Genomic DNA, 16,486 nt, shown 5'->3' on the forward strand with positions numbered 1-16,486 from the left:
TAACCAGGGAGTTCTTCCCCATCATTTCTCTCAGGTCTACGGGAGATGCTTACGGAAGGAAATTAATGCCTGGCACGGACACGGGGTATTTGGTTTATGCATGTGTGTGTGAAAATGGTGACTGTGAATGCGAGTCGGCCAGGCTTTCTGAAAGGGAGCTGATGGCAGACAAACCTGATTGCTCCTTAATGCAAGCACCTGCCAGTCTAACGTATGAATGATACATAGGTTTGCAGAGCATTTCAAAATTGCATATCAAAATAAAATAAAAAGGATTGCAGTGAACTTTGGGAAGATGCAAAGGCCCAGTTTTTTCAGCGACGTGCATCATTCGGCTGAAGTGGAGCATCCTCTCCCCCATCTCTGTCTAACAAGACCAAGGAAAGCCAAGAGGAAGCAAACGCTAAAAGCCACGAGGATCAAAAGTCTTCAGTGGAGAGAGAAAAACGCAATGAAGTTCATCATTTATTTAGGTATCTAACTTTGTTGTTGCTTTTGCATATCACTTTTAAGATAACGCCTACCTCTCCTGCATAGGTGTCACAGCTGTAACTGGGGAGAGGAGCCAACAAAACCTCTAGGGAGTATTTTTCCTCCCCACCTGCCAGCAGAACATCTTAATTCATAACCTTATTGAAAACAGTATTTTTATTAGGAAAATAATCCCTTCTCATCATTTCATGTAATTTTTTGTAATGGTTTCTAATAAAGCCGGTGAATAATGCAGGAAGTGTTGGCAACTGCTCTGATTTTTTAAAAGCTTTCTCTGGGCCCTTGGTCACATCCCTCTGGGGTTCGTTTTCTGTGGATATTGAAATGATGGAATTTAATTAGTGCAATTATTCATGGAAATTGATTTTCAAAGTTGTCCATGTGAACGCTCCGAGAAGTTGAATTTAAAATTTGCACGTCGGGATTTGCGACCAAAGTCCTCGCGTCCGCAGCCAGTCAGGGACCAGATGCCTGTGACTTGTCTGGACAATGGCAATCAAGTTCCACTGCTCACAGGCTGAATATTTAAATCAAACAAAAAAAAAAAATAAATAAATGTACAGTGAAAAGATACTTGCCACTTGAATAACTTTCGTAAAACTTCAGGCTGCTGGAAGATTCTTGGCCAAAAAAAAAAAAAAAAAAAAGCAAAAACAACAGCAACGACAAAAAAATACCTTGATTTTGGTAACCAAATTATTTATAAGTAAATGTTTGTTACACTCAACACAGTTCCTTGACACTTGCTAGATCTCTGAGTGCAACTTCTCTAAGTGTATTACTGAAATATCCTCCCTGCCCTGCTGGGCTTTCTATGTACTTCTGCCTGCCAGCGCAGCCAAGAATATTGGAAAACTTTTAATCCACAGAAACAGTTTTAATAAGTGAAATATACCACGAGCTTTCCACAGTGCCGAGTACTGTTAGCCTAGTAGAAGGCTCTTGTATCTGCAAGTGCTTCTTAGCAGACCTTCCACTTGATGGCAGCGGCTATCAGAGGTCTAAGAAGTAAACAAATTCACAAATAGATTTGTATATAGAAAACCAAACTCCAAAGCTTCATAAAACCCGTGGCATTTCTCCAGCTGTTAATCAGGATACTTTCAGGGAGAGTTGACCATCAGGAGCTCCAGCAGACTGGGCTCTGTAGGCATCTCCTCAACCTTTGCCAAAGCACATTGGTCTGGGTAGTTCTCTCCATATAATTTCTTTCTTTTTTTTTTTTTTTTTCTGTAGATGAATATTTGGGGCAGTTTATGGCTCTCTGCAAAAACATTAACCATCAAATACACCACTGAACATAGAGGAAGTGTTTCACAGGGGAACAATTAAAACATTTTATTCCAGTCTATTTCCCGAGTTCCCCCAAGGAAACAGCAGAAGCATTGGCTGATGCAGTTTCATGGTGCTATAAAGTACAAATAGCAAAGGGAAGTGACCCCAGAGTTTTGGCCTTATAGAATTAAGACAAAAAAACATAGCTGTGCCCCCCTAATGCACCAAGTTAATGAATATTCCCATAATACCTGATCATCCCAGGATTACAGGGCAGAAAACTTACCGCTTCTCCCTGAAATAGAAATGCTAAAGAAGCAATGACAAGGAAACGATTAAACTTTCAGCCTTCCTTTAAACTTTGAACTGTTTTCCCAGCGCTAGGAGAATGGTCCATCACCAGTAGAAGGATCCAGGTCCCTGTGTATCACGCTCAGAAGTCAGACGAACTGTCACAGAGGCTGTGCCATGAATAATGAACAAGCCCCTCTCCTGCCACCGTTTTGACAGACACAAAATAGGAGTTTTCTGATTGCCATTCAACTCAAACATGGGGGACCAGCCTGGGGAGAAACATCTTCAGATCCAGCTCTCTGCGCAAGTGGGAGTCGGCATTAGGAGCACGAGACACGACCTACTGAATAAAGTTAGCATTTGATCAAGGAAATTTGATATGTTTGAGAGCGTCCAGCGGTTTAAAGGCGAAACCAAACCTGAACTGCAGAGCACAGGCAGCCTAAGAAAACACCATATGGAGGAAGCACCAGTGACAGCCTGAAAATAAACTTACCAGCTAGCATAATCTCAGAGGAAGCTCTTTTTTTTCCTGCCACTACGAACGAAAATGATTACTTACCCAAATTTTCAATGGAATAGTAACGTTGTTTATTGTCCACCCGCACGGTCTCTGCGTATGGGCTGCCCACGCCGTAGCCGATGATGTACCCGCGGACGACGATGTTGGGGTTGAGCGGCGGAGTCCAGCTCATGACGATGCTCGTGGTCAAAGGTCTGACGTGGAGAGAGCTTGGCTGGTCAGGAACCTGAGATTCTGGGATTCAAACACAAAGAAATGAATTAACATTCTAAGGAAGTTTTACTATTCACGCGGGTTGAGTTTAAAACGTTAAAAAATGAATCAAAATGGTAATTGAAATGAAAACAACAGGCACACGCACACACACAAAACGACCAGATGCCTCGGTTACATGCAGAGCTTACATGCAACTTCATTTCTGAGCTACATCCCTCCCTTCCAAGAGCCCATTTTTAAGAGAATCTCCTAGAGCTTTCCACTTTTAATATAAATGTACATGTACAAGAGAGATTTGGAACTACACACACAGGATAAAAAAAAAGATGACCTGCACAAGAACTTCCTATAGGACAACTTTTATCTTCCCTGGTCTATTTGCAGGATCCTGACAGCTCGTTGCACGAGTCCTCCTGTGCTCACTCATCATTTAACAAAAAGGTTGACTTTGTTAGCGACGTGCTAGGATATTCTGGCAATAATCTATCTCTTTGCCATGAAAACAAGCAGGGAATTTGAACTCTTGGACATGCCTCTCTTACTCTGAAGCCACTTTAAACAACACATCGACATTCCCGACATGAAATAATGGACTGAGATGTTTTATTTGCAGGTACGCTCGGGTAAAATTCATTACTTTAAGTAGCAATTAATCACTTGGAGCCTATTTGGCAGCCTGTTGCCTTCTCTGAGCCCGATTTTACTTTAAAGGTGAGGTAAATGCCTTTTGTTTGAGTTTACTCCCAGCTACCATATCACAAGTCTCCTCAGAGGAGCTGCACAGTAGCTTGTCTTTTTGAGAGCAGAAAAGAGACAAGTTACTATTTTCCCCCCAATAAAAAGGCTTGCAATATAATAGCAAAAAGCTCGTAGGCAACAAGGACGGGGTGAGGAAACAGCAAAAACCATCAAACGACGTAAACTCCAACAAAAGTCACCTCCCGATTGTGAAGCATTCCCACTGTAAACCTTGGAAAAGGCAATAAAAAGGAAGAATTAACACTTTGCAATAACGTGTGTGCATCCTTGGCGCTTTATGTGCCTTCAGATGAATGCTGATGAAGGCTTTAGGGGAGCCTGAAAACCTGGTGGATCTTCAGGAGGTCTCCTTAGTACGTTACCAGTCTGAAAAACCCAGTCCCTTCAGAAAGCCTTTGCCTTCAACTTCTTAACATTGCAAAGCACGGATCTCGGTTAAAGGTTGACGAAAAGCTCACTGCAACGTAGCTACTCACAAAAAGAAGAAACAGCCTGCGCCCAGAGTGTCCCTGTGAGCCGGGTAGAGATGCCATTTACCCCCCAAGTCCGTTCCCAAACTTTGTTTCAGCGCAGAACCAAAAGTTACTGAACAGAGCTGGTTGCAAAGCAAGCGACGGAAACGAGCCCCGAGGATAAAAATATTAATTTAAGGAATGAAAATTTTCTTGAAATGAAAAGTTAAGATAAAGTAGCAATACTGCAATTCCTTAAGCATCCTGAAAGTACGAATTCCCAGGCAACAAAGGACATCAAATTATTCAAAGGACCTACAAACGATATTTTTTCCATCGGACGCGGTGCAGAGATTTTCACCGCAGCACAGACACCACCACCTAACCACGGGGTTAAAACCACATCATTCAAACATTCCATGTTATTCGTTTCAAGCGATTCAAATACGCGATTTGTGCATTTCAGAGCAAAATCACAACCTGTGCTTTCCAAAAGCAAAAGGCCATTTCACTTCTCATCCCCTTCTTGGGACGTAAGCCTCTGAAATGAAGCTGGAGCGAACATTTTGGAACCATTTTTCAAATACTAAAGCTTCATAAACACACAGCTACTTTTTGAAAACACTTTTTTTTTGCTTAATATTTCTGCATAAATCCTTTTAAATACACTTTAAATAATTTTATTTTAAACCTTTTCTGGAAAAGAGGCGATTTTCTCATTCTGAAACAGTTCCAAACTTTAGAACAACCCAAAGTTGATTCAGAATTAACTTTTTTTTCCCCATAATCAGGTCTTATGTTAGACATAACATGCAGGAAGCACCTTAATCCATCAATTCGTCAGGAACTGGACCACTCACTCTGCATGCTCTGCTGATCCAGTGTACCAGCACTCGGATACCCAGGATTAAAAATCCTATAGAAACACATTTCATATTCCTGCTTTCTTTTTGAGGCTATTTCCTTGCAGTTCTAGGTCAATGCAGTTACTTTTGGTTCTTCTGGGCTTCAAGAAATACTTCTGAGAAGTGTTTTTCAGCTCCCATTCTCCTCCTTCAAGTGCCGAATCAGCTCTTCATCCTAAATCACAAAGGAGCTAAATTTTCTCAGACTTGCGTGGATGTGTATTTCACCGAGTCCGGGTAGTTTTCCCCTGTCCCGTTTCGTTCAGATGTTTCCCCAATCCCTTTTCAGTACAAATTGCAGCCTGAGAGCAGTCTGGCTTGTCATGCTCTTAAAGCACTAATTTAGAGCTGAAGCTAAACTATATCGCTTATCTAATATGTGTAACAGCTTCCATCTGTTCGGTGCAGTAATCAGAAACCAAGCATCATAAACCCATTTTCCTGGAGGATACCTTCACAAAGTTGATCAGAGATTCTCTTGCATCCTTGCTCCAGCTATTTAAATCCGACCCTTTGGGGAACGCATTGCTTTCAATTTCTATTTTTTTTTTTTTTCTTTCTCCTATTTCTTTTTAAAGTACGAAATGCGAGGCTGAAAATAAATATTTAAAACCATCCCAGCTGTCAGCAAAGGCACGCGAGCTTTCTAGGGAACCTTGAAGAAGCGGCGATGTTTGGATTTCTAATCACTTGAACAAAACACACTAATTAAAACGAATATCCATCGGGAGCTGGAGCCGTTCGCCAGGATGCTGCTCGTCTTCGTGCTGCTGACGCCAAGCAGGCTTCCAGAGAAAGCAGGAGAAGCTTGCAGGAGCCACAGCAGCTGAGAAGGACTTGCAGATAGCAAGCTGGGCTCCAGCGCTTCCCTTCTTAGCTGCCACTTGCAGGACTCTGCGTAACTCCTGCAAAAAGTGGATTTATCCCCAAAGTTTAGCATTTTTTTGCATTTGGACACGGGGAAAGGACACGAAGCAGGAATCCTTTGAGTTGATTTTGAGATTGTAAGGAAACCCATCGAGTCAAAAGAAAGCTGATATCGAGCGCAACGGTGCATTTAAACTAATTATTTATTTATTCTTTCATCCTGCTTGCCTTTGATCCTTTCGAGGCGACTTATTTTGTTTTAAAAATCATAGCAATTTGCACCAGTTTCATTTTCTCTTCATCTCCTTTCTACTGCATCTCTGCTTCTTACGGATTGTAGTTTTGCCATGATTTCCATCTGTCAGCTTCTTTGTTCCATTTTGTTTTGCACTTTGCTTAATTTTTCAGGTAAGACTTTCTCATTACTCTCCTTTTATTCCTCCACTTCTTCAAATATCCCCATCATTTTTATCTACCCCTTTCATTTCTGTGTTTTCCTTCCCTTTTGTGTCAGCATCTGCACTGATTTACAAAGCCCACGGTTTTCAGGTATCTGCATCTCATCAGCTTTCACTAATTATTCAGCTTCGCTGCCAGCCTGCATTTCTAAAATCTGCAGATAAAGGCTAAGAAAGAGTATTCGACATATCTCAATATTTGCTTGGAGAATTATTAGGATTGCTGGCATCGTTCTCGTCGGTCCTTTGATTACGTTTATGGTTTATGAAGTTCCAGATCCACTTCACAGCGTTATTTTAAGTGGCCACGATGCTCGGGAGCTACATTCTGGCACAGAATTGTGATCCCAAAGGCTGCTGACTCCTTGGTCGAGGTGGTAACAGAGAAACACAGCACAAGACATGAGAGATCCGAGAGCAGAAGAAAACATTTATGGGCGGATGTTTCCAGGTGAGGCCCTGGAATGTCACCCCAACCTCGTGCTAGAAGACAAGGGCTGTGAAACCCCTCAGCTGGAAAGCTTTTGGAGACAAGAGCTTTTAAGAGATGCATTTACCATCGAGATCATTCTCGGGTGTTTCTGCCGTGTACCAGTCCGAGGGCGGCCCGGTCCCGTTCACTGTCATGGCAGCCACCTGGAAACTGTACTGGCTTCCTTTCTCCAGTCCTGGCAAACAAACAAACAAAACAAATGAAATCGTAAGGAAAGAAGATGAAAACCAAACAATTTGTGACTTTACCCAACGCAGGGACAGCCTGGTTGGGGATGGCGCTGCAAGGCGCTGGGGAAAAAAAAGGGATTTTGACCAAAAGGAGAGGTTTTAAAAAATAAATGCGAGCTGCACTGGCCCGTGACTAGGCAGGGCTCTAATTCCCATCCATTGAGCTCATGGGTACAAAATGAACAAAGTCCAATTAGTGGGAAACTGAAGAACTGTTTTACACAGCGAAGCCACTAATTGCACATTTCACAAAAACAGCTCTCCCTGCTTCCCAAACGCACAAAACTCCAGCTAACTCTCTCCTTACACATTAAATCTGCAGGCTAGGAGCTAGGTTAGCAACCGAACAGCGTTTTGCTTGCCGGTGCTCCTGATTAACTTCAGAGCATGCAGTCCAGGAAAAAAAAAACCACAATACAACCCTAAATCTTTCCAATATTATGAAATAAGGATGAATTCCCAAACAGATGTTTTCCTTTGTGGTTAAAGCCATCAGAAAACAATCGCTGCAGCACGGCTCGATGCGCCACAGGACCTCCAAGGCCCTACGGTGGGCATATACGTTTACCTTTCTGCCTTGCCTATACTGACCACAGAAATGCACAGGAAAAAAAAAAGAAACATCCCATTTAATTGCAGACGTTCTCCAGAGAAGAACGCTTGTAATTAAAACGAGTGCTTTAACATTTAGCTGACGTGACTCTCAAATTGCTAGCAGCTATTTGAGAGGCTGCATTGTGACTCGAAACTCCTGTGCTGTTGCAGATGTTCTTATTATCCCGCAAAGCACCTGCCTACCAAGCAGGATGGCAGCGAAGATCTAAAGCGTGGCCGTGTTAATATTTAAAAGGCCCATTTAGAAGAGGCACGCGGCTCTGGCAATCACAGTATATGCATGCAGAAGGTAATAATGAGGCTGGGATGTATTTCTGAACTGCCTTCCCAAGCCCAAATTGCCACGTTTTGGGAAGCAAAGCACTTTGTTTTCCACTGCATAGAGGTGAGTGGTGGATGGGGTAGGTGGGAGGGCTGGGGGCTGTGGTCCCACGGGACTCTGCAGCTCTCCAGACCCAAAATAATTCATGTGAAGGAGCTCGAGGTGTGGGGATCTACCACAACGGAGATTAATGTGCTGTGCTCCCAGCCCAGCAGACAACGGCCGTGACCTCCCGCTGCCTTTCCACCTCGCCAGCACTGGGGATGGGGAACGTCAGAGGTCTGTGCCTTTGCTCTGGGACTTGGACTTTATTTCTGCTTTATTAGCCAGGAAATTTTTCCTTGCCAGCTTGGCTAAAGACCTCGGTATCCGATCTCTCCCCAGGAACTACGAGTTTCTCGTTCAGCTGTTAGCTACCAGCCTCCACAAATCATCCCGCAGGAACCGGGGCCAGGAGCTGAGGTAAGACAACCACATTGAGGGTTCAATATTTAATGTCTCCCTCATTCAAAATAAATAAATAAAAAGTTCGGCTTTTGCTTTTTATTTGATCTTGAAACGAAATCCTGCTTTTCCTTCCAAAATGGTAAGTGAACATTTCCATTCTGAAGTATGCGATCCAGAAATAATTCTCATTCTCACCGATTGCACTTTATATGTGAAAGTAAACATAAAACAGGTGATTTGAGGTGAAGGCACGGTTATAAAGATGCCACGGACTTTGACAAAGTTTAATTTTTCTCCCTTGCTGCTTTTTACGTCTGGGCATAATGCAAGAACGCAAGTGAAATTCATTTTCAGCTCCTGGAATTCACTGTTACCCCTACAGCACTCACCTGGCTACTTCCATTCATCGCAATTACAGTTTTGTTATGATCCACCGTTGCACTTTTTATTCTGTGAGGAGGCATTTGCCCTCTAAAATCTTCAAATAGAAACCGAGGAAATCGATATTTTTGCACCCGTAGGAAAATTGGGGATGTTTACGGAGTGGTGTAAAAAAAATATCTGAGGTTGAAGCTATTGGACACGAGGAATTTGGCCTCAAATTCACTGATGATAATGATAAAATCCAGGAGACAAATATATGAAAAAAAAAAAAATAATAAGGAAAAAATTGGGTTAAAAAAAAAAAACATAATATAAAGACTGTCTTTGTACAACACAATAAATGCTACCTGCCAGCAAAGAAATCAATGTTCCCTTGAAGTGAAAGTATATTTTATTCCCAAAGCATTTAATTCATCAAAACCTTGCAAGGTTGTACCATGTGAACACTGACCTGTGAACAAGTACCAGAGGTTGTTTGGCTCCAGTGTTTCAATCTCACCCCTGCGGGTAGTCTTTCTGTGTCGGATTTTATAGCCCGTAATAAATCCATTTTGAGTGCCTGGTGGTGGAGGCAACCAGCTAACTTTGATACTCTGTAAAAAAGAAGAGATATTACTGCTGAATTTTATTTTACTTTTTTTTTCTTCAAGGAAATGACAAAAGTAAAGCAGATGAAATGAATGAAGTAAGGAAAAAGAAATGAAAATGGCTTTTTTTTTTTTTTTAAACCGACTTTCATTCAAGTTTTTATTTTTGAGGAGACAAAATCAAATCGGAAAAGATTCAAGTGATGGCATGAAGAAAACTATGCACTCGCCCGCAGTGGATGGCTATAGAGATAATGGATTTATATGCTACATTTTCTTCTTTTTTGGGAAATTTTCATTTCAACAGGCCACTAGAATACCCATGGTACTAGAAAGGTTGAGCAGACACTGCGACTCGTTTCACTTTCCAGCCCAAAGTGCCAAAATCTCATCTTTTTGCCCGTAGCACTCATCACCCTGAGCATTTCTAAGAGTTTTGTGCCATTTCAGTCCCTCCGATGGCCACGGAGATGCGACTGCCCCCTCGCCACATCCGTGTAAAGCCCGTTAAACCTCCTGGGCAAAAACTTATCGCCGATCCCAACTCGTATGAGAATTTTCTCCGAATCAGAGCTTTTAATCAGGATCAGTCACTAATTTTGTTCTAACTTTGCTTGTCTTGATTGTACGGGGGATCATTCCTCAACACGCCGTGCACCAGCTCAGGAATGCCAACGCCTCTCTTCCCTTCACCCTCTACCGCATCAGTTGCTCATCACAAAGGTGCCTTTCTCCTACTCTAACAACTTCATTTCTTCAGGAGCCTTTGCTGAGGGACCTTATCGAAAGCCTTTAGGAAACCCCAGAGAATGATATCAACCGGATCTCCCTGCCCACACGCTCCGTGATTCCTTCAAGGACTTTAATGGGGAAGCGAAGCAGGACTTCCCTCCACAAAAGCCGTATTGATTCCTCTCCGTCATATCACGTCCATCCGTGTGTCTCTTCATTCTCTTCTTTATTAGAGCTTCTATCAGTTTGCCCAGGAAAAGCACTCGATTTACTGGGCCGGACTGATAAGAGCGCTGATATTGTACATCAACCTTTTTTTCTCCTAAAACAATCTGGGCACCAGCACTTCCCTGCAAGTCTCCGGTCCTTTGAGGGTTTCACCCACCAGGATATAAGGTCTTCACGGTGTGAAGGGTTTCTGATGGAGCAAGGCCTCGAAATTATCTCTGCACCAGCTCTTACAGCACCTCATTATGCATTTTTAGACAAAGAGAAAAGCTGACCACATCACAGTGGATAGTTTTTGACCAAACACAATTTATTACCATTATTGAGTTGCTTAGGCCCTGCATAAATACGTTATAGCACATACCGAATTAATTATTGCAATAGAAAAAAATCAATGTTGCCCATATATTGCCCCGTGATTTATGGTTACAATCAATTATACATTTCAAAATCAATACCTCGGGTTTTCAGCGCCGAGTGAAATAACGCGGGGGTTCTTCCATTAGGGCAGAGCAAACTCCGTTTTTCAATTGCGAGAGTGATTGTTTTAAAAACAGATCTGGTCGCTTTGCATATTGAAATTGCCCCCATATAAAACGTTTATGGGGGAATGCCGAGAGCGTCTTTAAAACATTTCTGCTGACAGCTCCGAGGACGCCGTTGGGTAATTCATTTGCTACCAGCAATGCGTGGAAGAGTGAAAGCAGAACCCCCCTAAAGTTATTTCCCCTTGGACCTAGAGCATCCTGAAAAGCTGGAGATGATAAGAAGTATGTATGGAGAAGAAACAAGAAGAGGAGGGGCAGAAATGCTTTCAGGGACCTTCCGCACGGCTCACGCAGGTTGCAGGAAGGATCTGTAGGTTGAAAAATAAATCTTTCTTCTGATTAGGGGAAAAGGGGGGTTCTTTCCAGACCCACCCAAAGCTGTCACTGCAACAACAACAGTTCACTTCACCTCAACTTGGTCTCCATGGCCACCACGGCGATGCTTTTTATCAATAGTGCTTAACACGTGCCCCTTTGATCCGGGAAAATCGATGAGTAACGTGCTGCCGGGCTCCTTGTTCTTTCTTCTGCTTCGGAAAGAGCAGGAATGGCGAGAGCTCTAATCCTTCCCACTTTAGCCAAGGGGCGACTCACAGAAAGGAAATATTTCCTTCCTATTCCATCGGGATCCCTTTGCAGGCGGTGCTTTGCAGGCTGCAGACCACACAGCTTTCGGTCGATCCCTCCCCGATCAACTGTATCTGATGAACTTTTTCAGAGAGAATAGATATTGGCGCAACGTTTTTCCACGTTTTCACGTTTTTGCCATGTTTTCATGATTATTTACGCCAAACCAGTATAAAAAAAAAAATGAAGGATTATCTCTACCTCGATCAGAAATGTGGAGCATCATTAATCTTATCAAATCAACGTTTCTGGATGTGCAAAGACCATTTGTCTATCTTGGTCCATGAACCTCTGGACGTAAATGCTCGTTAAGTATAAGAGGGGCTGCTGTGAATGGAGGCGGATTAAGCATCCAGAACACACTTACCTCGCTGTGAAAAGCTGGAAAAAGTTCAAAAAGGAATAACTCGATGACTTCATGCAACAACAGAGCGGGTTATTAGTCTCCACGTATGGCCAGCAGCAAGAAATTTTTCAGTCCAAACGTGACCCATGCACGAGCTGGGATTTGAAACGAATTTCCTGAGCAAGGCGGCAGAGTTGGGAGCCAGTTGTGTCCTCTTTTTGGAGAGCTTGGAAACCAAGCATTATCTCCCAAATCGGGTATGTTTTGAAAGACAGACAGGTCTCACGAAGGGACTTAAAAAAAGACTGGATTTAAAAAAAAAAAAACACAGCAAATCCTCAGGTGTGCTTTCGAGCGAGGCTAGCGCTTCAGGCTTTGAGCAAACATGGAAATCGATGTCTCATTTGTGCAATAAGACGAGCTAAGCCTGGCATAACTGCAAAATAATAGATTTCAGCAAGAAACGAAGCATCCTGAGGTGAAGTAAAGGGTGCTTAATGTACTGCCACTTTGCTAGGTGTGAGCTCTCTCTTCAAAGAGCAGGCGAATTCCTGGGAAATGCTTGTTATATACCACACACGCGGCACAGGAGCTGATTATCTTTATCTGGACAGTCAAAAGCATTTACGAGTCAGACCTATAGAGCCTACAGAGATCCCAGATGATGATGATGAAATGAGGGTGTCTTGATTTGAAAGGCATTATTTTTATTCGTACAGGAGGCAGCGGGCAAGGAAAGAAGGAGGAGAGCCCTTCACAGCATGCACTGTGACCTCCCAAAGTCCTGCTAGAAACATCTGAAGGCACCGGTGGGCAAAGACAACAGGGTTTTTCACGTGATGGTTTGCAAGCTGAGGAGCAGAAAGGATGAGGCTTGGATCCTTTTTTTATTTCCAACCAGTTCGGCTCTTTTAAGTCCTTTGCTGCACCACTTCCCAGCAGCGTGAATCCTCGCCTTTGATCCCACGCCTTCGGGCGCAGCCCTGGACTTGGCCAGGCTCAGAAAGAGCTGCTGGGAGTAGGTAGGAGATTGGAAATGACCCCGTCTCCAACACATCCCCTTCCCCTGAAGGAGAGGAGAAGGGGCTGAAGGTGAGAGCTGTGTTTCTCCCACCCCACTGCATCCATCCCAGCACCCTGGGCATCCTCGCTCCTCCACCTCCCGCAGGTGAGGGCTCTCACCGTTCAACCATGCCAGGAGCTGCAAATTAATTTACAAATACTCCCTGAAGCTGGTGGTGGTTGCCTTGGCTACGAGCAGTTGTAAAGTTCCCAACCATGGTGTTTCATAAAACCACTCTCATTCCCAAGAGAAGATAATGAGAAAAAAAAATATGGGAGGACTGCTAAGGTATGAAGACCTTTCCAGCCAGTATCATCTTCTCCGGGTATTTCTCTTCTGAGCTACGTCTCCAAACAGATATTTTATTAAAACTGCATGATCAAATACTTAAAACCACTTGATTGCCACATTCTTAAAAAAAAAAAAAAAGAAAAAAAAAGAAAGAAAGAAAGAAAAAAGGTGATAGCAAAGAAGATATCCCGGTGAAAGAAAATTAAGGATAAAAAATGCCTCTGGGTGTCTTCGCTAACTTGAAAAGAAAAAGAGGATGAAACACAACCAAATACAAGGCTTAGACAAATCAGACACCTTGGGCAGAGGCTTATGATGGCAAAGGAACAAAACAAACAGAAAATGGTGAGCTTTGACAACAAATAATGGAAAAAAAAATCAGAATTTTCTCTCTTCAAATGTAGAAAACTTCTAAGGCAAAGCGGCTTCTGAGATTTTGTTCTATATATTTAAAAATAATCATGTACAGTGCAAACGTGTGCTTTTTATGTGAGTGATGTGGAATGCCAAATTGGGTTTGGGTTCCAAATGGGGTTGTTCAGGCTGGAGAAGGCTCCGGGGAGACCCTACAGCAGCCTGCCAGTATCTAAAGGGGGCTGCAGGAAAGCTGGGGAGGGAGTTTTTATTAGGGGACGCAGTAATAAGGCAAGGGAGAATGGGTTTAAACTAAAAGAGGGGAGGTTTAGGTTAGATATTAGGAAGAAATTCTTTACTCTGAGGGCTGTGCAGCACTGGAGCAGGTTGTCCAGAGAAGTTGTGGATGCCCCATCCCTGGAGGTGTTCAAGGCCAGGCTGGATGGGGCTTTGGGCATCCTGGTTTAGTGGGACGTGTTCCTGACCATGGTAGGGGGAAGAATTAGATGATCTTGAAGATCCCTTCCAACCCAACCCATTCCATGATTCTAAACACTAAACAGGGCAGCATTTTTCTTTTCATTAATGGGAAGTGCTGAGACCAATAATTTTCCCATTTAAAACAATTTCAGTATTTAAAAAATGTGAGATTCCTCTCAGGTAGCGGAATTAATTGACTTAACCCACCAGTTGATGGTGAAAAAGGAACATCCAAAGCAAACAACCCCAGTACCTGGCCAGGGGATTGCTCATTTTCTCCCCATGGCACAGGAGAGCTGGCCTAACCGTGAGCATCTCACTTCTAGAAGTCAAAATTAGGACAGGCGAATCTGGCTTTCAGTCTCTCCTTGCATTAACTAAGCAGTAAAGGGTGATAACTTTTCCTATTTAAGGCATTGTTAGACATTGTAGGCCTTCTTAGACATTTCATTTGAAAATTCAAACCAGCTTGTAAGAACTTTGTACCTCTGTTTGAAAACAAAACCCTCTGAAGTCACTAAGAGATGCCACTTACTTGAAATGCTCTTTATTTGTAAAGAACATTATACTCGTGAAGATTTTCAAAGCTTTGGCTTCTCATTCAGAGTCAGAATGCTAGGCTTTCATTAAGGAAGAAAAAAAAAAAAAACTGCAATAGGAAAATCCATCTAGCATGTTTTCAGAGCTGTAGCAACACATTTCTTTTAACTCATTCTTGTGCTGATGACACGGTTATTTACAAGAAGCTGTCATACATTGGCTCAGCTGATAAAACCACTTCGGAGCTGTTGCATTTTTTTTCAGCTAAGCACAAGGAATGGCGAATATTGCAGTAAATTCATCTTCCTCCATCCCCACACCTGCTAAACATCATAAACTTGCAAAGGGTTGCAGTCAGCTGCAAGAAAACCAACTGGAACTTTACAGGTCCAGGGATCAAAGCAACTATCAATACTTCAATCAGGTTTTCAATTACAAATGCCTTTAATTGATTAGCACTTAGCAGCACCTGTAGTTGGCTATCACTTTAATTACTGAGTATACTGATGCTGATTACTTAGACGATATCAGCCTGAGAGCCTCATGATTAAGAGTTTATAAAGCAAAGGGCACAATAATTTCAAATTAATTAGGCTATTAAGATTCAGATTAAAATCAAAATCTCCAGAATATTTTAAAAAATTCCACTTTAAATAATGTTAATGCCTGCTCCCTTGTGCCAGCCTTGTGCTGAGAGATCTGTGCCTGCAAATCACTCAAATGCAGCCGGCTCCCTCTTACTCCGAGGGAAATACCTTCCTGGAGGTGATCTCAGGGTTGAAAAGGCACCAAAAGTGCAGCTGGCTTCATGCGTGCACAATTGGGAGTTAAAATGCCCGGCAGAGGTCCTGTGCCCATGACTGGAGCACCAGATCCTCTCTAAGCTTTAACTCTGATTTTCTGTATATTTTTTTTATGAAGCCTCTTATACTCTCCTTTTTGCAGTTCCAACGTTTTCATAATAATAATACTAAAATTATAACTGCAGTAGAGGTGCACGAGTCTCAGTGTGAATGCAGGTTACTGCAGTAAGGTGGCATGGGAGTGCAGGCTGTACCTGCTTCTCTTCATGTACTATTAACCTGGAGGGTGTCTCTTGGGCCCCTTAGGTAAAAATCATACAGATCCTTCCCCAGCAGAAATGCTCAGACTTAAAGGGCTAAGTCGGTCTGATAAAATACGCTATTTTGGGTATAGAGCAGAGTGAGTTGCTAAAAAGACCCACCTGGTGCTCCTCAGCGTGCCTGGTGCACTGGAACAGCTCCCCAAGCCCAAGTAAGAGCACTGAGAGAGGGCTGGAAAGCAAACAAATGGCCACAAAGCTCCTGTTGAACCACTCGAAGATGGAAGACGATGCCAAATAATCCCTTTTAAAAGACCGGGGAAACAATAAGATATGGAAATGTCCGCAAAAGGAAAGAAAGAATGCCAGATATTGCTGGGGTTGGCAATTTTTGTGTCTGAAGAGTAATGCTGTGGATTGCACATTTCATAACCAGCACCCAAATGGATTGATTTCTAATTAAGGTTACAGTGAGACTTCCCAAGTCTCCTTCTCCACTCTCCTTGAAGAACATTGCTGCTTCCAGTTGGTTTTCACGGGAATTATAGATGTACTAAAGGGTGACAGAGGTCGGAGAAAGCAGGGCTTGGGCAATGGGCTATAACCAAACCTCATCTTCACTTCTGCATTATTTCCTCTTTCTCATGCGTGACTTGCACAGAGAATGGTGGGGAAGATCCTCACTGCTTTGCAAATTATTTTTCTTCATGTTCATGACAAATATTCCTTGTTTCTAGTCCTTACCTCTCAGAAACCACCTGTTTCAGTTGCCCCTGCCACCTCCCTGGCTGCGGCCTGCTCCGCACGGGAGCACCTCAAACGTTAGTAGTGCCCTTCAGGATCCAGAGCACACCTCGTTCACTCGTTTAAAACCAGGTTACAGATAAGCTGTGAC

The 16,486-nt window shown here is 42.9% G+C and overlaps 1 protein-coding gene across 1 annotated transcript in view; it reads right to left on the minus strand.

The window, feature by feature from the left end:
- DCC (DCC netrin 1 receptor) overlaps positions 1-16,486 on the minus strand; it is a gene marked incomplete at both ends in the record, with an annotated part of 357,065 nt that overhangs the window by 62,447 nt on the left and 278,132 nt on the right. Inside the window, 3 exons of the mRNA XM_084304310.1 lie at positions 2,624-2,818; positions 6,799-6,909; positions 9,184-9,325. Coding sequence (XP_084160436.1) covers positions 2,624-2,818; positions 6,799-6,909; positions 9,184-9,325 — 448 coding nt within the window. The remainder of the gene's footprint in view (positions 1-2,623; positions 2,819-6,798; positions 6,910-9,183; positions 9,326-16,486) is intronic.

Source organism: Netta rufina (genome assembly GCF_964035555.1).
Source record: "Netta rufina genome assembly, chromosome: W".
In the NCBI taxonomy this organism is placed as follows: domain Eukaryota; kingdom Metazoa; phylum Chordata; class Aves; order Anseriformes; family Anatidae; genus Netta; species Netta rufina.